We start from the raw sequence: 23,839 nt of genomic DNA on the forward strand, positions 1-23,839 counted from the left end.
CACACACCCAGCACTGGCTCTGCCACATTCCCATCCAGGCCTCGCACTGTGCCCACTGCCCAGCTGAGGCAGTGGAGGGGCCGGGGGTCAAGCAACATCCCTGACCTAACAGAGAAGAGTGGGAAAGCCGCCCAGGCAGGCGTGGTGCAGAGCGATGCTCTTAGCCTCCGCGCAATACCGCCTCCAGCCTAAGTATTATTGAGTTTCTCTGAAGAAATGAAAACACGTGGAACTGAAGCAATAATCAAAATCAGGACTGAAGTCAACTTTCCTGAAATGAAAACAATACTTCAGTATATGGATCAAAAGGACTTACCCTCTTCCAGACAAAATGAATGAAAATAGACCCAAACAAGACATTAACTTAGCAAACTGAATTGCAAGGGCTGTTCGTTGCGATTGGTAGTGTTGTTGTTATTATGATGAGTCTGAGATCCAAGGCAGGACAGAAAAAAAATTAAAAAGGTTTTGTGAAACAACAAAAATAGGCTGGCCTCTGACATGTCTAGGACAATAAAGGTTAGTCAGAAGGGAGCAAAGTCTCCAAAACTTTGAGAGAAAATAGTTCAACCCAGAATTCTACATTAAATTAATTCTAGTTTATGTATGAGGGTGACATAGGCAAGAGATCAGAAAATAAGGCTGTTACGTACTTACGCGGAAAGTTACCTAAAAATGTATACCAGTAACACACACACACAAACGCGCGCACGCACACACAGTATACGTGTGAGTATATTTCAAAATTTGGAACTCGAGGATAAATAAAAAGATTAGAACTGAGCACGAGCTGACTAAACAGAGTAAATTTTAAACAACTGTTAGAATTATGACTTTAAAACTGAATATCAAAGGTTATCTGTGAAATGGAAGGTAATGATTTATCTAGGAATCTTAATGCACTAAAGAAAGAAAACTCACAACAGCCATTGAAAGATGCACGAGATCTAGGTATCCGGAGCTGATCTTGCTTAATAATCTTTATGTTGCTATCATCACTAACCACTTTACTAGATCATCATCACTAACCACTTTACTAGATCACTATATATTAGCGCCTCAATTTTCACAATTCTGACTAACCCACGAGGAGGGCTAGCTTACACACCTACATGCGCTGAAATATTTATTTTCAATTCTATCAACGCTGATAAAATATATGAGAAAACCATTCTTTAAACATGCATCATGGGTCTACAACAAAATATGGCAGTGATAAATTTGACTAAAATAGGAAAACAGAGGTGCTTGCCAAGAAGTGTGCCAGGAGATATCTGAGGGTCATCTCGTTATCCACCAGACACTGTAGCTAAAATATACTGCTTTGCCGCATTAAATAGTAATTCTTCAAAATTTAGAGTTCTGAAAATTCTTAGATGAAGTATCTAAGTTCTTTTCCAATTCAAAAACAATATTCTCCTTCAACAAGTTAGTTCAATTACATTGGCATTAATCCAGAAGGAATTCTTCCTCACCTTTCAGAAAACAAAAAGATGATCTTTCTTATAAATAGGAAATGTTTCAAGAGTTTGGATAATTCTTCTCAATTTCTGCACATACCAACTCCTCCCTTATCTATCTTTGATGGTCTGGTTCATCCCAGAATTTCAGAAAATTTGACAGTGCTTTTTGAAAAGCATGGGTGTTCCAATTACTCTTACTAGACTCTTTGGGTAACATTAGGCTTAGATATATAAAAATGCCCTCTTGTCTGTCAAGAAGACTTCATTTTTCTTTTGTTAACAGATTAAATGGGTATAAATCTTTTACACTGATTACACTGTTTTTAATTTACTTATCCTAATGGCCCATTGAATTTAGATCCCATAAAAAACATAAAATTAGATTAGGAAATCTGCTCTATGAAGTCCAGAATATGTAAGGTTCTGTAATGATTCTTAATGCATTCTCTTCTTCAACTGTTGTTTTAGAAGAGTAGCTTAAATACGCTGTGCATTAGAATTTTATCATTGCAAACCAACATTAGAAAAGCCTTCCATTGACTGAAAAACAAAAGACATTCTTATAAGTGGAAAATCAATCACCACAACCACTAAATGTCACAGCTCAACCTCGGCAAGCAGCACTGATAATTGTTAGTTATCCACTGCACAAATGATGTATGTCCTCGGTCGAGGAAGTAGGGGCCAGGTTTTTAGAAACTGTACATATATTGATTTTACATTTATTTAATGTGGCCACTGTAAGACACTTTATTCTTCTGATAAACTATGATTGCTTATCAAAAGATTCTATAATTCAAGAGAAACATTCATAACTGGTGTGTGAAAATGAAAACCACCAGCCCACAGAAATCATGCCCACAAAATCCAATTTTGTGGATTTATGGCAGAAAGGCATTAAACCACTGTCTTGCAGGAACTGCAGACCAGTCGCTGAAGCCTAAGTGGCACGGCAGTAATGATTAAGGTGACATGTCCCTCTGCCACAGCTGTTAATCAGCTTAATACTAGTTACATTATTGACATTCTTGTAATTATTTTTCCTAAGGCACATTTGCGCAAAATATATTTTACTTTAATTATGAGCAATCGGGAGCAAGTCCGATACCCAAAAAGAATAATCAGGGTTCTCCTACTGCAGGTATACAGTAGGCACAGTGTTGCTCTAGCCCTTGGAATTGGTAACATCACAGCCCACAGAGCTGGAGCGCTGCTTTCCACGTGACCATGTAATCCCCATACCTTGCCATCCTCTGAACACACGCCCATGTGTTCGCCACTTTCATCCAGGCTAATCTGATTTATCTTCACAGGACTCTATTGAAAACAAAAGAACAAACAAACATGGTAAACCTTCAGAAACATATATATCAAAAGTGAAATGCCTTGGCTTTTTGTAAAATGTAAGTGATACAAGTTGTCTATTAGTTTACATGCAGGAGTCCAAGACATATTTTGCTTCTGCAAATGAAAATGGTGAAATATAGCTTTGTTCCCAGACATGTAATAAGCCCAGAAACCTAAGATTTGCCCAAATTACCTATTTCACGTACTTGAAGTCCCAGCTAAAAATGGTACTTTTCTTACCTGTTATGTACCTTTTTATTTGTTCTGTTCTATTTACTCCACAGTCCTAAAATTCTTTCCCAGCCAAATTCATTAAAAGAACAAAACAAAAACCAAAATAAAAATCATGATGTAAAGAAAAAGTTTAGTGTTTTTTTTAATTGAAATATAGATGATTTAAAATGTCACGTTAGTTGCTGGTACACAGTAAAATGATTCAGATATATATATACACACACACACAAACACACACATTCTTTTTCATATCCTTTTCCATTATGGTTTATTACAGGATATTGAATTTAGTTCCCTATGCTATACAGTAGAACCTTGTTGTTTATGTATTTTATATACAGTAGTATGTATCTGCTAATCTCAAACTCCTCATTTATCACTGCCCCACCACCTCTCCCCTTTGGTAACCGTAAGTTTGTTTTCTGTGTCTGTGAGTCTGTTTGTTACATCCATCATATTTTAGATTCCACGTATAAGTGATATCATGGTATTTGTCTTTCTCTGACTTTCTTCACTTAGTATGATAATCTCTAGGTCCATCCATGCTGCTGCAAATGGCACTATTTCATTCTTTTTTTAAAAAAAATTTTTATTGGAGTACAGCTGCTTTACAATATTGTGTTAGTTTCTACTGCACAGCAAAGTGAATCAGCTATACATATACGTATATCCCCTCTTTTTTGGATTTCCTTCCCATTTAGGTCACCACAGAGCACTGAGTAGAGTTCCCTGTGCTATACAGTAGGTTCTCATTAGTTATCTATTTTATACATTGTATCAATAGCGTATATATTTCAATCCCAATCTCCCAATTCATCCCACCTCCCCCTTTCCCTCTTGGTATCCATACGTTTGTTCTCTACGTCTGTGTCTCTATTTCTACTTTGTAAATAAGGTCATCTATACCAATGGCATTATTTCATTCTTTTTTATGGCTGAGTAATATTCCATTGTATACATGTACCACATCTTCTTTATCCATTCCTGTTGATGGACATTTAGGTTGCTTCCATGTCTTGACTATTGTAAATAGTGCTGCTACGAATATTGGGGTGCATGTATCTTTTCGAATCAGAGTTTTCTCTGGATATATGCCCAGGAGTGGGATTGTTGGATCATACGGCAACTCTAAAATCTTAGTTATTTTACTTAGGTTCACCAGCCAATCCATTTCTTCTTCTCTTATAAATTACTAAATCAACTTTTTATTTATACTCTATGCTTAGTACTTTCTGGGGGAATTCCACAGGGTCTAATTGATAGTAACTAACTTTGTCATCCTCCATTCTTTTTTTTTTTTTCTTTTTCTTTTTTTTGCAGTACGCAGGCCTCTCACTGTTGTGGCCTCTCCCGTTGCGGAGCACAGGCTCTGGACGTGCAGGCTCAGCGACCATGGCTCACGGGCCCAGCCGCTCCGTGGCATGTGGGATCTTCCCGGACCGGGGCATGAACCCGTGTCCCCTGCATCGGCAGGCAGACTCTCAACCACTGCGCCACCAGGGAAGCCCCATCCTCCATTCTTTTGAGTAATCTCAAATTTAAAAATCTGTGAAGATGGAATTAGGCATTCTACTTTGGATGTATTTTCCCAAGAGTAAACACACAACTGCACTTGTAATATTTTTCACAGTTTTCCAGTTCTCTATGTAGCCAACCGTTTACTCACTAAAATATTCATACAGGCGGATTTTCTAAAGAGAAATCAAAATCAGTAAATGTTGACAACATTAAAAAATGGCAACCTTTTCTCCTTTTTTTTGCTTCTTAAGTAATGACAGTTTACAACTATCTTGCACAAAACATGATAGAACAAATTAACCACAAAAAGAGAAGACTTCATCGGTTTCAACATGAGCCTGCAAATTCATTTTTTTAAATACCTAACCTTAAAATAATTTGGTTTGTGCATAAGAATAAAATGGAAATACACAAAATTGATTGTTCTATGCTCAACGGAAAATACCTCCAAGCTAGTAAGTCATGGCCAGGACAGACCAAGACTCCCTGACCTTGGAAAGGCCACCCACTGCCTGATGCTGCTGAGAGAAATTCCCATGTTACAGGTGGAGACAGCTGGCTACAGAACCCGTTCTCACCCTGATCCCTAAATCACTCCTGAAACGCAGCTCATGAAAACCAAGCTATCTCCTTAAAAGTTCTTAGAATGTTAGGACAGGAAAGGACCTTACAGAGATACCTGATCCATTTACAGGAGAATAAACCAACCCCATGGATGAGATTCACAACAGAGAAAAAGCAGAGCCAGGGCTCTGACCTTAAGAGCAGTGAAGAGAACTTTGTGATGGGCAGCAAGGAAGATGCAAAACAAAAGCTGAACTGGGAAAGCAATGAGGCCAGTGTGTCTGGACTTCTGGCCGACGAGTCTGAATGCACAGTTTCTAGTCTTCTTTGGATAAATGTTTTCCTCACTGAGTACCTTCTGTTAACAACTTCCTGATGCTGATCTTTTGTTTGCCAAACATTTTAATGCCCGTTTTACTTGTGGCAAATATAAACCCCACATACCTCTGACTGTAATTTAATTGGTCTCTGGTTATAGCCTACCTCAGATTATAATTCAATAGACGTGTGTAGCTTGATCACTGCCAAGGCTTCCTGTCCTAACCAATATGGTACTATCCACGTGTGACTATACAGAAAGTTAAGCTAGTTAAAATCAATCACAGTTAAATATTCATGTCCTCCGTTGCACAAGTGCTCAATACCCACAGGTGACTAGCGGCTACTGTGTGAAAAAGCACACAGATCACGGGATGTTTTCATCATTTCAGAAAGTTCTACGGGGTAGCACTGTTCCAGGCCTACCAAACTGAGCCTCAGTGCTGAGTACAATGCTTCTTCGCAAGGCCCTTCTGTACAACTTACATCGAGAAGTCTATCTTCTCCCCATGTACCTGTCAAACTGTATGTCATTTGTTCTTGGACTCTGTGCTCATGGCCTGTGCTAAGATTCTAGGAATCACACTGTATTATTTTCAAAGAACTGACATACATGTTAGCTGATCCTCGCAACTTCTGGCAAAAGGAGACAGCCTAGGATGGTTACCTCCACCTCACAATAAGGAAAACGAGGCCTCAAGAGTTTACGTGAGCTGTCTAGAGCCTTAGTACTGCTGTGTGGCTAGGCCACACAGTGGTATTCTCAGTACGAATAAACCCAACTTTTTATTACAACATGTTTCTTCCTGAGTAGAAACTAATTTGTATCACATTAGCAATATTATGGGGGAAAATAAATCATAACTACAAGGTATAAGAATCCTTTTTCCTTTATACCTGTTAGCAATGGTTAACTTTTTTGCCAATGATCAATATTCACTGATTTATTTCCCCGATTACTAACAACTTAAACATTTTTTTAAGCCTGTCGGCCAATTAATTTATTCTTCTAAAAACTCTGTTCACATCTCTTATTTTTTCTATTAATGTTTGTTCTTTTCTTGTCCATTTCCTTCTTTTTTTTTAAAGGGTATGAGGTCTTGGTACAATACCTTACCCTGACATTGTATATGTGGTCTCCTGTATATTTTTGCAAGATGGTTATTGCTTTATTTCTCACATCTAAGTTTTTAATACTTTCACGATTCATCTTATCTTCTTCCAAATGGATACCCATTTGGACTAGCCCCATTTTTTAAAAGCCACACCCTTCTCCTTTTGAAGAGAACTATGTTTATCATATAATAAATATTTATATACACTGAGATAATCTTCTGGGTTTTCAACTGTGGTCCCTTTGGCCATTGTTATATCATTTCAACATTGATTTAATTATAGAAGACGTACATAGTATGTTCTGATATCTGGTAAGGTGAGTCCCGGTCACAATTCTTCGCACTTTCCTTGGTTTTTCTCAAGTATTTATATTTTCATGAGAATTACAAGATAAAATGACCCCCATGTTGCCACATATAACGGTCATTATTCAATCCTAACTTACTTTACCTAATACAAGCATGGAACACTGATGACAACTCTCGCCCTCTCTCTGCTTCCAAGGTATCACACTTCTCTGAGTTTTCTCTGGAATTTCTAGTTGCTCCGCCTCAGTCTCTTTGGCCAAATACTCCTTATCTCCTGATCCCTCTACCTCATAGCTCAGTCCTGGCACCTCTTCCCTTTTACATCTACACGAGCTCTCTTGGTATTCTCTCCAGGCCATGGGATGACTCCTGAATTTAAATCCCTAGACGGGGCCTCTCCCTATTCCAGACCAATATCTAGGATTGCCTATTTTACATATGTACTTGGATGCCTAAACGGGCATGTGAACTAAAGCATATCCAAAACTGAGAATCTGATCTTCCTTCCTGGAAGGGCTCTCCCTGATGTCTCGCCCATCTGTAGTAGTTAAGGACTGATAGAATCCTCTCATCGCACAAGACGAAAACCTTGGAGCCAGTCTTGACTCCTGTCTTTATTCCACACTTTACATCGCTATCTGTCAGCAATTCCTACCATCTCTTCAAACAAAATTTACCCAGACTTTCACCACCCCTATGGCTGCCATCCTGGTTTAAGCTATCACCACCCTTGTCTGGATTACTGTAGTAGTCTCCAAACTAGTAGACCTGCTTCTGCCCTAACTCTCCTAGAAATCTAACCTCAACAAACCAGTATATTGTTAATAGGTGGATCAGACAATGTCACTCCTTTGTTTCAAACCCTCCAAAGGCCTCCCATCTCAGGATAAAACCCGAAGTGTTTACTATGACCTGACAGTCCTAAATGATATGGCTAAAGCCCTGCCTTATCCACCCTTGGCCTTGTTCTCACTCCTCTAGCCACGATGACCTTCTTGCTGTTTCTCCAGTCCTAGAGCCTTTGCATTTGTTTGCCGATGCCTGGGATGCTTTTCTGCCAGCTCTTCACCAGTAGTCATCTTTTCAGGCCACTGGATCTGAAATTTCAACACTTCACCCAAACATTCATAGCTCCTTCACTGTAATACTTATTTTTTCTCCTTAGCACTTACCACTAACTTACTATGTATTTTACTTATCTTAGTTACTGTCAAACTCACTCACTAGAGTATTAATTTCATGGGATAGTTCAAAGAACACAAACTTCCAATCACACACAAAATCTTCCAGACAACAGAATAAAAAGGAAATGCTCCCCAACTCATTTTACCAGGACAGCATAACCTAACAACAACAAAACTCAACAAAGAACGTTATGAAAAAGAAAAAAATACAAGTAAATCTCACTCATGAACAGAAATGAAAACATCCTAAAGAAAATATTAACAAAGTCAGCATATATAAAAAAGATAATTTTACTACTAGGCTGATACAAGATAGCGGAATTAATAGATGATAATTTTTTGCATTAATAAAAGGAAAATCATAAGATCATCTCAAGAGGAAATTCATACGGTCATCTCAATGATGCAAAAAGTGTTTGATGAAACAACACTCATTCATGGTAAAAACTCTTAGCATTTAAGGAGAAAACTTCCTCAAACCCACCTAAGGTGAAGCGTTGAGAGCTCTCCCTTTGATACGTTCACAATATGTTGAGTCTTCTAATCCATAAACATGGAGCATTTCTCCATTTATTAGGTCTTCTTTAATGTCTCTAAATAAAGTTGCCTATGTCTCCCCTTAGAGGTCTCATACTTTGTTTTATTCTGGGAGTAGCAATGACAGTCAGCAGGCTTTTCTCATTCCTGATACGTACAATATGATTCCACTTACACAACCTAACAAAAATAGGCACAACTACACCATAGTGTCCAGGGGGTGCACACAGAGGACATAAAATGAAAAAGAAAAGCTAAGCAGTCATTCCTACGAAGGTCAGCACAGTGGCTCCCACTAAGGGAACTGCGAGTATAGGTGGGGAAGGGGATCACACGGTCTGCTCTTGACAGAGTGGTAGTTAACAGGATTGTTCGCTTTATTACTATTTGTTCCCCTGCACATCTTAAAATGGGTTTTAAAAAGTTATATTTCAAAACAAGAACAAACGTTAAAGATTTCTAAATAAAATTAAGAAGAATTTGCCCATCCATAAGAATGTCTGGGATCTACACCTTCAACGGATTATTTCTTGGTTTACACTTATTTTTCCCATAACTGTCAAGCTACTCAAATGTCCTAATTCTATTCTGGTCATTTACATTTTCCCAGAAAATTGTGCATTCCAAGTTCTTAATGATGAAATAGTTTCATTTCACTTTGTATTCTTTTAATATTTTAATAATACTAATGATATTAATACTACTACTACTAGTAAGTAGTAATACGACTACTAATAAGTAAACATTTACCATATGCTTATTATACATCAGTCTCTATTCTAAGAGTTCTATACATATTATATAATTTACGCCTCACAGAAATTCTATGAAGTAGGTAATATTAGTTTTCCTATTTGGAAATATGAAAATATATACACAGCACTATCTCACATGTATATTAATATTTTATTTCCTTATTTACTATTATCCTTATCAGATATTTATCAGTTGTATTGGCCTTTTTATAGAAGCAATACTACCATCAATCAATTTGCTGGGTTTTTTAAAATAAATTTATTTATTTATTTTAAAATTTTTGGCAGCATTGGGTCTTCGCTTCTGCTCCCAGGCTTTCTCTAGTTGCGGCGAGCGGAGGCCACCCTTTATTGCGGTGCACAGGCTTCTCATTGCAGCGGCTTCTCTTGTTGTGGAGCACGGGCCCTAGGGCACGCGGGCTTCAGCAGTTGTGGCACGCAGGCCCAGCAGCTGTGGCTCGCAGGCTCTAGAGTGCAGGCCCAGTAGCTGTGGCTCGCGGGCTCCAGAGCACAGGCTCAGCAGTTGTGGTGCACGGGCTTAGCTGCTCCACGGCATGTGGGATCTTCCCGGACCAGGGCTCGAACCCACATCCCCTGCATTGACAGGCAGATTCTTAACCACGGTGCCACCAGGGAAGTACCTATTTGCTGTATTTTTAAAATTTTTCTATTTTATTAATTTCTACTCTTAGTCTATACTAATTATGCCCTTTTTGCCTTGGAACAATTTCGTTGACCTTACTCTAATTTCCTGGCATTAGTATATTGCTCGTTAGTTTTAACTGCTCATTTCTTAATCATAAAATAATCAAATATTTTGCATTTGCCTTTGGGTATACCAATGGCCACAAACCAGAGACCAGAGAATACTGTGTTATTGTAATAATTATATCTCCTTTGGGAAAAGTAACATTTTGTTTTGTTTCATTTCTAAGCGTGGTGGTGGTGTTATCTGCTTATATATCAAATTATTAATAAACTCTAGTGTGACTACAGTTGTGGTCGGATATGTGGTCTGTGTCTATCTGTTAAATGGATGGGTTGCTCTTTGAAACAAAAGATATCATTTTGAAGTAATTCATATTTTCTATTTTAGGGTTCAAAATACATATATTTTTAATAATGTTGTATACATTATTTAATTTCTATGTCCTTGTTTAATTTTTTCTTCTTGATCTAGCAAAGACTGATAGAAACGAGCTTCAGAAACTTCCCACTACAATTGTAGTTTTGTCCATTCCTCCTTGATTTTCAAATCCATTTTGATCCAGCTATTAGATGACCTATAATTTGGCAAATCAAAGGGTATAATTGTTATATTTTCCTTTTCACTTGTACTATCATCAATCTAATATGCATTCTGCCGGTTAATGCTCTTTTGCCTTAAACTCTATATTTTCTTATATTGTTACTGCCAACACGCTTAATTTTTGTTTGGCTTTTTATAATACATTTTTGCTCACATCTTTATCTTTCACTTCCATCGGCTGGTGGGATATTTGTCCTTCAAAGCTGAGGCTAGTTTTCTTTTAGTAACAGAATACCTGGCCCATTTAGTGTTCTCTTAGTTGCTACATTCCTTTATACTTTTAAAAATTACATTTCTCCATCTCATTATTATTCTTTTGCTATGTTACTCAAATTCTTCTTCTTGACCCATTGAAGAAGAATTTAGATATTCTATTTTTATCTTGTTAGTGATTATCTTTAAATTACTAAATCATGCTTGAATTATGTCTCCTCCCCCCATCCAAAATAAATGCAATTGTATTCACTGGCTCATTTGGAAGATGAGGTATTTAGCACATGTTTAGTTACTACTTCCTTCTTTCCCTATTTTAAAACGAGAGCACAAGTATTTTCTACTTCTTAGGTCACTTCAAATAGAATTGGAAAGAGAAGCTAGTTAATACATCTGTAAAAGCTGCAATCTTAAACTATACATTCTAAGCATGAAGCCAGAGAAAGAAACTGTTTTGCTATCAGGGTGTCCATAATTTTAAAATTGATTCACAACAGCTTATTATCGATTAGGGATATTTACCCCTTATCATGAACACTGCAAACAACTTAGCAGCTTACCATACATTTTAAAATATTCTTTAGTTTTTGAAGAAATTTGGGTTTCCTACTCACGTAAATCAAACCAAGTAAACAGTCAACTCCCAAAAGAAACAGACAAACTGTAGATAAACAGGAACAAGAGGCAACCTCAGTAACAATCAATACATGAAAAGTAAAGCGATGAGATATTTTACCTACAGAATCAGCAAAGATTTTTCAAACACCTTAGTTTTAGCGAAGAAGCACAAAAATAGACACTCCTCTTACATTGGGAGTGGTAATTCAAACTTGGAGAAACTTTCCAAAGGATCATTTGGCAACGTGTATCAAAAGTCTTTAAAATATGCGTTGCCTATAATAACCAAGGAGAAGTACAAAGATTATTTTGCAACAAGATGCTTTCCATAGCAGGTTTCTTTTGTAAGACACAGAAATGAAAATTACCTACGGACTTTCCTGGTGGTCCAGGGGCTAAGACTCCACACTCCCAATGCAGGGGGAGAGGGCTGGATCCCTGGTCAGGGAACTAGATACCACATGCTTCAACTAAGAGCCCACGTGCTGCAACTAAAGATCCTGCATGCTGCAACAAAGATCCTGCGTGCCACAACTAAGACCCAGTGCAAACAGATAGATAGGTAAGTAGGTAAGTAAACAAATAAATAATTTTAAAATTACCTAAATTTCTAAAAGCTAGGAATCTAAATGTTCATTTTTAAAATTAAGTTTAAAAAGAAGCATTATTTACAGAAGAATATGGCCTTAGACAAAGATAGGTCTGGCCTTTGCCCTTGGCTTCTGGAAGTCACCTATGTCACACCTGCACACCTGATAGGAGCATCTTATGGTGGGGCTGCTTGGGCCACAAAGACCAAGCCTGTGATTTAGGGTGGAGGCTTTGGGTCACAACGTATCGGTCAACCCGGAAGCTGAAATCAACCACGTGGACAACCTAGCAACCAATCATGCCTCCGTAACAGAGCCCCAGTAAAATCCCTGAATACGGGGCTCAGCTTCCCTGCATCTACGTAGGGGTGGAGGTTCCATGTCCCGAGGAAAATGAAAACTTCACTTTTGGAACCATCCCAGGCATGGCCCTTCCTGTGGCTGAATTCTTGACCTGTATCCTTTTCCCGTAATAACACAGAACTGTGAGTATAATAGCTTTTAGTGAGTTCTGTGAGGCCTTTAGGTAATTATCAAACATGAAGGTGGATTTAGGAACCCACCAGAACTTGCGGCTGGTGTCAGAAGTCTTCAGCAGACTCGGTAGTCTGGAGGACTGTGCCCTCAAATCTTATAATTTGGCTACTCTGGGTAAGTACAATCTGATGTTTATAAATACTACTCTATTTACAGGTATTTGAATGTAATATATGTGACTAGAAGCAGATTCCCCAAAATATTAGCACTGCTTATATCTGGGTGCTGACATACTATTACTATGTAGGTTGTCCCTTTCTAGGATCTGCTAATTTTCTACAACAAATATTTATGGTTTGTAATCAAAAGATAAATATTTTTAAACAATTAAACAGTAAATCCATGAATCTAAAACCAAAACGAAACCACAGTAAATCTTAATTGTTAAAGCCATCCTTTGGGGAACCTGCAGCACATTTTTATCTTGAGCAATAATTGAGTATCATCACTATGCATGTTAGTTTCTATAATTTTTCTATAACATTTAATAAAGAATAAATAACAGGAATTCAATAGTACACCTGTCAATGGTAATCATTCCTGTCAGAAACAAACACCTTGCGTATATCTGCCATTTCTAAACACTAGAAATAAGCAACAACGACAACTGAACAGGAAAGAAAGGATACAGGAGGGAAAAAGGAGGGCAAGATTCGGTCTTTCTTCAATGCTGACCTTTCCTGTTTTATACATACAATTTAGGGAGTATGTTGTGAAGATGGTCCACTGAAATAGATGCAGACAAGGGTAAGGAACCAGAAGAAAAAAAAGACCAGAGAAAAATGGTCTCAGCTGTATTTTCCATTAGCTACAATTTTATTCCTAATGGAGACATGTTTGGAATTCTGGACAATATAAGTGAATTTGTTCAAAAATCAATAATGTCAAGCTGACACCATAGAACATACGAAAATGTTTCCTTAATGGAACAAAAAAAGCAGCCCAGTAAGCAGGAGGGGGCCAGGACTAGCACATACCTTCTAAATCCAAGTCTACTACAGGTGGTCTCAAGGTCTTAAATTTAAAGAAAAGGCAAAATCACCCACATGTACACCTCATGTGATAATCAATTACTTAATGTACAAGGCTTGAAATAAATACACTTAGTATGGATTATGTCAGCTCTTCAATTAGGAATAAATTCACGGTCATTTCGAAAGCTGCTTTTAATGGTGTTCTCTGTGGCCACTTCTTTTCCCCTGATGTTCCTCATCAACCCACCTTAAGCCATCGGTCCCCCAACGTGAACCTCAGAAATCAATCTGCTAATGTATAATTTGTAAGGCTCCTCTGACTAACAAATGGATAATTGATTCCTTCACAAATGCTGCATCCCCACGGACATAGGGTGGAATGAATAAGAAACAGAAGATGGGATTTCACTTCCATCCTCCCAGAGATCCACTACTTAGCAATCCCAACAACCACAGGATTGTCTACGCAGGTCCATGCTCTTTAGTCACTGTTAGCAAGCAAGCTACACTTCGTTACCTGTGTGAAAAGCAAACGTCTGTCCTTTCATACTTGGGAAAAGCTCATTTTGCTGCTTATTTTCCTCTCCCCTGAGGATACACCCTGAGGTAAGCCAGACCTCCGTCTGGGTTGAAGAAGTCTCTGCAAAATACACCTAACTGTGGGTTTTCTACACATCTGCACAAGAAAACAAAACAAACATTTATAGTCTTGTGGACTTATTCTATGGCCAGAATGGCCTAACCTCTTTCTTTTTTTTAATTTTTATGCAAGTATAGTTGATTTACCATGTTGTGTTAATTTCTGCTGTACAGCAAAGTGATTCAGTTACACACACACACATATTCTTTTCCTTTATGGTTTATCACAGGATACTGAATATAGTTCCCTGTGCTATACAGTAGGACCTTGTTGTTTAACCATTCTATATATATAGCATTGAGCTTGGTTCACGGCCTCACCTGTGCCTCTTTTTCCATTGCTCACAGGCACATGTGTGGTAAATACCGCAGCCCGTGTCACCATTTATGCCAGCTAATGATCAAAGGAAGGCTCTCACAAGGAACCAATCGCCCAAGGTATATAAAGGAAACAATTATCTATTGCCTTCAGTTCCTTAAGTCGGTTCACTCGCTAACACAGAGCAGCGTTCTTTTGCCCAAAAGCTGACACCAAAACTGCTCAGGGAAAAGTCACCAACAGAGACCTACCTTAAAAGCCAGCGGATGTCTTTCAGTCCCCATGACTTTCTGGCATCTGCAGCTCTCCTCCACTGGCTTCCGTATTACCCACTTCTCCTCGTTTCTTTTTTGCCTTTCTAGTCACAACCTTCAGTCAGGTTTCCAGGATATAGTTCCTCAGCCTGCCCCATTTAGTATCTGTATTCGCTTCACTCCAGCTCAGGCCTCACTTCAAAGCTGTATACTCAAATTCAACAACTACCCTACAGCTCCGTGTCAACCAGCCATCTCCAGAATCGGTGCCTTCTTCTGTATTTCAATTTCACCAAATGATCCTCAGCTCATCTAGATATCCAAGCCAGAGCACTGAGTCATCCCAGAGCAGTCCTTCTCCCTCACACTCCAAAGAAGCAACCAAAAATGACTAAGTCCTCTCCTTCTACCTCTTTTTACCAGAGCACATCTATTTCACAACAATAACCCACTCTGTTGCCTACCTTTGGCACTTCAGTTGAGCTCCTAGAGAGCAGAAATCTACTTTAAACCCAGCAGCTGGTACAGAAGAACTTGATGATGCTGCCAAAAGGATGAGAACCCCAATCTTACAGAGTCTGAGACTCTGAACCAGAAAACAGGTTAAACAAACAAATAAAACAAATGCTCTGTAAGAAGACAACTAATTAAGAGCAGAATAGATAAAACCCGAAACAGAATTGTGCACAACGTTATTTTCTTAAAAATAAGAAAAGTTTTAAAGAATGGAAAAGCCTAGGGGACTTCCCTGGTGGCGCGGTGGTCAAGAATCCACCTGCCAAAGCAGGGGATGAGGGTTCGAGCCCTGGTCCGGGAGGATCCCACATGCCGCGGAGCAACTAAACCCGTGTGCCACAACTACTGAGCCTGCACTCTAGAGCCCGCGAGCCACAACTACTGAGCCCAGGCACCACAACTACTGAAGCCTGTGCACCTAGAGCCCACAATCCACAATAAGAGAAGCCACGACAATGAGAAGCCCCTGCACCACATCGAAGAGTAGCCCCCGCCCACCGCAACCAGAGAAAGCCCGCTCAGCAGCAAAGACCCAATGCAGCCAAATAAATAAATGAATAAATAAAAAAGAATGGTAAAGCCTCAAAACAAGTTAAATGGAAAGAGTTAAGTTCTAACAGACTCCTGCTCTTTTGGGACCCAAGGTTGTCAACACTCAACATCAGGCTTTAAAAGCTGAAGAGGAGCTGATGGTTTACATATGGCGATCGTTTCCTGTGGTACCAACTGTATTTCATAGCTCAAATGAACATACAAGAACTGTCTTCTTATGAAGACTTATAAACCGTCTTCTTTACCTTATGACCTCTCTAAGATTTAATAACTACATTAATTTGAGGTTCTTGAAGTGATAATTCAGCTTTTATAGAAGCTGCTGTTTCTGCAGATGGGGGTAAAATGCTTTCTTTATCAGTAGCAATTCATTCCAACTTTAGAAATGATCAGGAAATTTAAAAAGCTGAAATGTCATTTATTTTCCACTCTGAATAAACAAAAGGGGTAGTGGTGAAATGTGGCATAGCTGCATATAAGTTACATTTAAAACTTTGCATGACACTGTGGCTGGAATATCCCTTATTCCACAAACAACTACTGACCATCTTTTATAAATGTATACCTTTGACAGTACATCCCTTTTCACAGAAATAGAAAGAACATTCCTAAAATTCAAATGGAATCACAAAAGACCCTGAATAGCCAAAGCAATCTTGAGAAAGAAAAGAGCTGGAGGCATCACCCTTTCTGACTTCACACTATATTACAAACCTATAGGAATCAGAACAGTATGGTTACTGGGATAAAAACAGACACATAGACCAATGGAATAGAATCGATAAACCCACACATATAAGGTCACATAATATTTGATAAGGAAGCCAAAAAAATTCAACAGGGAAAGGATAGTCTCCTCAATAAATGGTGGAAAAACTGGATATTCACATGTAAAAGAATGAAACTGGGCCTTTATCTTACACCACTCACGAAAAGTAACTCAAAATGGATTATGAACTTAAAGATCTAAAACTGTAAAACTCTTACAAGAAAACAAAGGGGAAAGCTCCTTAACATTGGTCTTGAGAATGACTTTTTGGATAAGACATCAAAAGCACAGGTAACAAAACCAAAGATCAACAAGTGGGACTAAGTCAAACTAAAAAGCTTCTACAGCAAGAGAGACAATCAGCAAAATGAAAAGACAGCCTGAAGAGCGGAAGAAAATATCTACAAACCATATAACTGATAAGGGGTTAATATCCAAATATATAACTCATACAACTCAGTAGCAAAAACAACCCAAACAATTTGATTTAAAAATGGGCAGAGGACTTGAAGAGACATTGCTCCAAAGAAGACATACAAATGACCAACAGTACATGAAAAGGTGCTCAACGTCACTAGTCATCAGGGAAATGCACATCAAAACCACAATGAGGGGCTTCCCTGGTGGCACAGTGGTTGAGAGTCCGCCTGCCGATGCAGGAGACACGGGTTCGTGCCCCGGTCTGGGAAGATCCCACATGCCGCGGAGCAGCTGGGCCCGTGAGCCATGGCCGCTGAGCCTGCGCGTCCGGAGCCTGTGCTCCGCAACGGGAGAGGCCACAACAGTGAGAGGCCCGCGTACCGCAAAAAAAAACAAAACAAAACAAACCACAATGAGATATCACTTCATACCTGTTAAAATGACTATTATCAAAAAGACCACAGACAACAAATGCTGGGGACGGTGTGGAGGAAAGGGAACCCTGGTGCACTGTGGGTGGGAATGGAAATTGGTGCAGCCACTGGGGAAAACAGTATGGAGATTCCTCAAAAAATTAAAAATAGAACTACCATACAATCCAACAACCTTACTTCTGGATATACATCAAAAGGAAATGAAATCAGGATCTCAAAGAGATATTTGCACTTCCATATTCATTTCAGCATTATTCACAACAGCCAAGACATGGAAACAACCTAGGTGTTCACTGACAACTGAATGGAAAAAGAAAATGTGATGTGTATTTATACATAATATTATTTAGCTATAAAAAAAGAAAAATTCTGCCATTTCCAACAACATGGATGGACCTTCTGGGCATTACGCTAAGTGAAATAAATCAGAGAGACAAAGATAAATACTGTGTGACCTCACTCATGTGAAATCTAAAAACAATGAACTCAGAGAAACAGAGAAAAATGGTGGTAGCAGGGTCCAAGAGGTGGGAAAATGGGGAGATGTCGGTCAAAGGGTATACACATTTAGTTACCAGGTGAGTTAGTTCCAGGGGTCTAAAGTACAGCCTGGTGACCGCGTTAACAATACTGCATTGTATACTTGAAAGCTGCTATGAGAATAGAGCTTTAAGGTTCTCATCGCAACAGCAACAACAAAACGGTAATTATGTGACGTGAAGGATGTGTTAACTAATCTTATTGTGGTAAACATTTCACAACATATATGTGTATCAAATCATCCCATGGTACACTTTAAACTTATATAATATGTCAATTATATCTCAATGAAGCGGGAAAAAATAAAATTGCATCATATGATATCACTTATATGTGGGATCTAAAAACAGAAAAAGATACAAATGACTTATTTACAAAACAGAAATAGACCCACAGACATAGAAAACAAACTTATGGCTACCAAAGGGAAAAAGGGGGGTGTAAATTAGGAGTTTCGGATTAACATATACACACTACTATATATAAAATAGTTAAACAGCAAGGACCTGCTGTATAGCACAGGGAACTATACTCAATATTTTGTAATAACCTATAAGGGAAAAGAATCTGAAAAATAATAGATAGATAGATATAACTGAATCACTGTGCTGTACACCTGAAACTAACACAACATTGTAAATCAACTATACTTCAATTTTTTAAAAGTACAACCTATTTACATAAGCTGATTTCAAAGTGAAAAGTATTTACTTGAATAACTTACATGTTAAATACTGAGCATACCAATATTGTTATTTTAATAAAGTCAAACAATTACATGTCTGTTATTTCAGGTGAGGTCTACTGTACTCCTAATACAGGAACTCAAAAATACTCCCCAAATATCATCATTTATTGAACTACAGATGACTCTCCTCGCAGTGATTTCAAACTCGCTGTAGTGCTCCAAGTAGCTTTATAGTTCAACACAGCTTTTCTTTGATGGTACAAACTTTATGTGAATAATAGGAAGTGATTACTTTAAGGTACAGAGTCCACTGTCTACGTTTATCACCAGATAGCCTTCATATTCATAACTTCCACAAGAAGAATACTGTTTGATAGGAAAAATCATATATTTATTAAATGTCTCTAATTCTCCACTTAAATTTAACTTCCATTCTAATGATCAAAGAATCAAATTATCCTATTAGAAAACGAATTCCTTGATTTAAACTCTAACCAATATCCTGAAAATCATCCAGAAGAAATAAAAATCATCTGGAAATGAGAAGAATGAAGAGAAGTTTTGAGGAAGCATCACCCTGCTTGGCAAGAAAAGAATTTTTGTCCACTTACTGTCATCACTGTTTTAAGTGAACACCTGAGCTTAAATTTTCTGCATTTCTAAGACTGCTTACAAATCAGCCCCTGCTATTCACGAAAACATTCCTAAATACTTTGTTTTGAACTTTGAAAACTATTCTCCCATCAAGAGTCCTTAGCCACCACCCCCGTAAGAGCACACTGCATGTAACTTAGATGCTAGCAATTTACAAGGACCACGTGCAACCTCCTCTGACCGCACAAACCCCACTGCTGTCCCAGCATGGTGGCGACAGATGTGTGCGGCTGACTCCTAAAAGGCTTAGGCATCACCCGCTGGACACACAACCGCAGCACGGCGGGGTCGTGGACAGCCTTGCCACCTACAGAAGACGTATTAGATAGATGTTCGCTTTCTAAATCCTGACAACCTTTAAAAGCACAGGGAGGATTTGGAAGGGACTGTCTCCTAAGAACTAGGCACACTGCTGACCCCTAGAGCTGTTTTCCTTTTGTTAAACGTCGTCTTCTGCCTGTGCCAGCCACATCCCCTGCCACAAGGGTAGGAGGCTGGCTTGCACACGACATGTACCCAAGTCAGAGTCATGATCTCGGCACCAATTAAAACATTACTTTGATAAAAGGCAAAAACAGCCTTTTGGTCCACATTCCCTCTTTAATTCAAACGCAAAGGACTATCCTCGACGCCAGGTGCATGTCGTGAACATGTTAAATGGGGTCCTTGCCCTTAGGAAGCTTGCAAATCACTGGAACACTGTTCATATTTAAGACAGTGAGGACTTCCCTGGTGGCGCAGTGGTTAAGAATCTGCCTGCCAATGCAGGGAACACGGGTCTGAGCCCTGGTCCGGGAAGATCCCACACGCTGCGGAGCAACTAAGCCTGTGCGCCACAACTACTGAGCCTGCGCCCTAGAGCCCGCGAGCCACAACTACTGAAGCCCGCGCGCCTAGAGCTCGTGCTCCACAACAAGAGAAGCCACCGCAGTGAGAAGCCCGCGCACCATAACGAAGAGTAGCCCCCGCTCGCCGCAACTAGAGAAAGCCCGTGCACAGCAATGAAGACCCAACGCAGCCAAAAATAAATAAATAAATAAATATATAAAAAAAGACAGTGACCTTCCAGGGATGCGACAAAGCCACAGTGGTCCTCTGCAGTGAGACGGATGAGTAGCCAGTCAGGGTCAGAGTTCATTCCCCCCAGAGCCTGCCATGCTCACGTGCTTAACAGTTCAGAGTGGACACCCTGGAGAAGTCTCCCTGCGATGCCCTGGCTGGTTATCTACAACACTACATTTGGCAGGTGAGGGAGAAAAACGTTAGCAGAACCTTCTAGGTAAATCACCCTGAGTGACAGCAGAAGGAGTCAGCAGAGATTCTCTTTCTGGTATTGGTACCAGACACTGTGCTACGTTGTGACGCCATTGTAAAAACAATCTGTTTTACCGGAAAACCATTATTAAAGGGATTAACATTTGTTCCGTATATAAATGACCTGAAAAGAAACACAACTGACAGCTTTCAAATGGTGAAACATAATGTGTGAAGTGTGATAAAAATGATTTGTTCTTGACCTGAGTCAAAAGTTTCCTTGTTTATACATGTACCCAACAAAGATACAGAGGGAGGAGTGATAGAAAAAGGAAAGCAGAGGGAGTTCCCTGGTGGCCTAGTGGTTAGGAATCTGGGATTTCACCGCCATGGCCCAGGTTCAATCCCTGGTTGGGGAACTGAGATCCCGCAAGCCACGCAGCATGGCCAAAAAATAAAAGGAGAGCTGAGTTACCAGAGAAATGCAAAGTCATGTTATTACAAGGGAAAAATGCAGAAGGACAATTCACTAATAAATGCATTTCAGAAAAGACTAACTGATATCATCAAAACCCCTACATAATACAGAGAGGATTAAACAAAAATAAACAAGGCCTGCCTTCAAGGTGTGTACACAGTCTGACTGCAGCACTTTGTATACAGAAGTGTACAATTTTACACTTTTTTTACTCTATTTTACAATTTAATATGTTATATTACAGATCGTTGTTTATGTGACTAGTTCCCCAACTGATCCAACCTGAGAACAGGGGCTGTGTTTTATTATTCTTTATACCCCTTGCACATCCTTACAGAATGGTGGCTAAAGGAATAAGAAGCCATCACTGTGACATGTACACACTGCTAGATTTAAAACATGACCAACAAGGACCTACTATATAGCACAGGGAACTGTGCTCGATATCCTGGGAAAAGAATTTGAAAAAGAAGAGATACATGTATAGGTATAACTGAATCACTTTGCTGTACACCCGAAACTAACATAACATTGTTTATCAACTATGCTCCAATATAAAATAAAGATTTTTAAAAAAAGAAGCAAACACTGAATGAACACGAAGGACGTACTCTTCTGTGTGCGGTCATCGGGAAGGTATCAGAGAGAGAGAGGGACACAGCATTTCCACAGACAAAAGACAGGAGAGCACATTCCAGCTAGAGCCAGAGGACAAAGCAGGATACAGGGCAGGCCACAATGTGGGAGGAGACTGTAGCCCAGACAGCAGAAGCCCTGAGGGCTGCAGAGAGAGCTCTGTTTTATTCCATTGGCATCAAGGAGGCACAAGGAGTATTTTCAGGAAGGGGAGTAACAAAATCCCAGCACTCCTCTGGGAAGATGACTTGGGCCGCTGTGTGAAGGAGAGATTAGGGGAGACATGAGGTGTCTACGGCAGATCAGTGGCGTTTCACTGCAATAACCCAAGTGAGACTCAATAAAGACTTGAGCAAGGGTGGTGGCGATATAAGGAACCAGCAAAAGCATGAGCCGCAAGCAGCATCTAGGGGATAAACGGGTAATAATGAAGGCACATGATGGAGGATAAATGTCACAGAGACAGAAGTAAACAGAGAGGAGGAGAAGAGATGGGGCCTTCTGAAGGGATCCTATCCATCAGGGGCCTGGAAAAGCCAAGTCTTTGCAGGTAGGCGAAGATTAGCTTTTTGTCGATGAGAGTATTTAGATTTAAAAAGAGGCTTAACCTGGTCTGGCCCACTAGACCCCACTGATAAAGAAACAAGGACTTATGAGGGATACATGGTCTAATGAAAAGGCAGGACCTTGCTGGGAGCAGTTTAGTGGCGTCAGCACAGAGAGCCGTGACCCAGCAGAGAAGGCACAGGGCCAGCCCTTTCGTCCCTACAGTAAGTCACAACACAGAGGTTTTCACACGTCACACAGCCCAACTTGCTAAATTATTTCAAATAATAATTGAGCTTAGAAATAAACACTGATGTTTTAACACCCAAATACGTTTGACTGAAAGGTGGTGAATCCGGTGTCCTCTGTAGTTGGCCATGTCCCTGAGATTCCCAGCCTACGGGGTTCAACACTACAATTCCAGAAAACAAAACTCCTTTTTTTCCCAGAGAACACTGCCCCAGAGCCTATAATACATTTTTCCTATAAGAGTTAAGGCAAGAGAAATGGGGTCGTCATCCCTGAGACCATATAACTAGAAAAGGAATAATAAGCATATTACTGTTCTTTAAAATTAAGTTTTAGAGGGCTACCCCTTAGACTGTCCAAGTCCTAAGGATCTGCTATGCCACTGCTGGCCCACCTTTGAGGACAAACTTCATTAACAAAAGCAGCTCAAGAAAGCTGAACACAATGCAAACCCATGATGGCTACAAAGTTATCTGAACATCTCACCAGATATCCCTACTTAATTCCTCAATATCAAGTTAACGATACCGTCAATAATGAAGGAAAAGTCTGTTAGGGGGACAAATGTTCTCACTTCTCACTTTCATTTATGACTTAATAATAGCAGCAGGGATGTTAATGAATTCTCTTTATCTAAAACCAACCTCTGAGAAAGGAAAGGCTTTGTGTTTCCACAGGTTGGGGGAAAAAAAAAAATCACTTATCTCAAAAGAGCAGTACAGGGCTTCCCTGGTGGCGCAGTGGTTGAGAGTCCGCCTGCCGATGCAGGGGACATGGGTTCATGCCCCGGTCCGGGAAGATCCCACATGCCGCGGAGCGGCTGGGCCCGTGAGCCATGGCCGCTGAGCCTGCGCGTCTGGAGCCTGTGCTCCGCAACGGGAGAGGCCACAATGGAGAGAGGCCCATGTACCGCAAAAAAAAAGGGGGGGGGGCAGTACAAATAGTTTAAATGACTGAGACTAAGTTATTAACCAAATAGAAAATGCCTCAATTCCTTTTCAGACATAAGATGAAGAAAGACCACTTAAAACTTCACAAATTCAGCTCTACTTTTACCACAGGAATTATTGTTATAATGCTCTCTGGTGTAAAATCACTGCTTTATCAATTCACCATCAAGTCACCTCCCAAGTAGACTGCCAGCTCTCAACGGTTCTCAAAAGAAGCATCTTGCAAACCAAGTTGCAGTGTCTCTACACTGAAAAGAAACTCCTGAAGTCAACTCACTGCGTCAGCGCTGGGATCCATGTGCAGAATCCAGTTACATAAGAAAACATGTTCTTCAGGCGTCAAAGAAGTAAGCCTC

At 39.6% G+C, this 23,839-nt stretch overlaps 1 protein-coding gene across 4 annotated transcripts in view; it reads right to left on the reverse strand.

Annotated features, from left to right (window-relative positions):
• Positions 1-23,839, reverse strand: part of VPS41 (VPS41 subunit of HOPS complex) — a 192,715-nt gene that overhangs the window by 106,896 nt on the left and 61,980 nt on the right. For all 4 annotated transcript variants that reach the window (XM_004263331.4, XM_033438469.2, XM_049714911.1 and 1 more), the window contains one exon: positions 2,706-2,780. In XM_004263331.4, the coding sequence (XP_004263379.2) occupies positions 2,706-2,780 (75 nt within the window). The remainder of the gene's footprint in view (positions 1-2,705; positions 2,781-23,839) is intronic.

The sequence above is a fragment of the Orcinus orca genome, chromosome 9 (genome assembly GCF_937001465.1).
Source record: "Orcinus orca chromosome 9, mOrcOrc1.1, whole genome shotgun sequence".
NCBI classification, from domain to species: Eukaryota; Metazoa; Chordata; class Mammalia; order Artiodactyla; family Delphinidae; genus Orcinus; species Orcinus orca.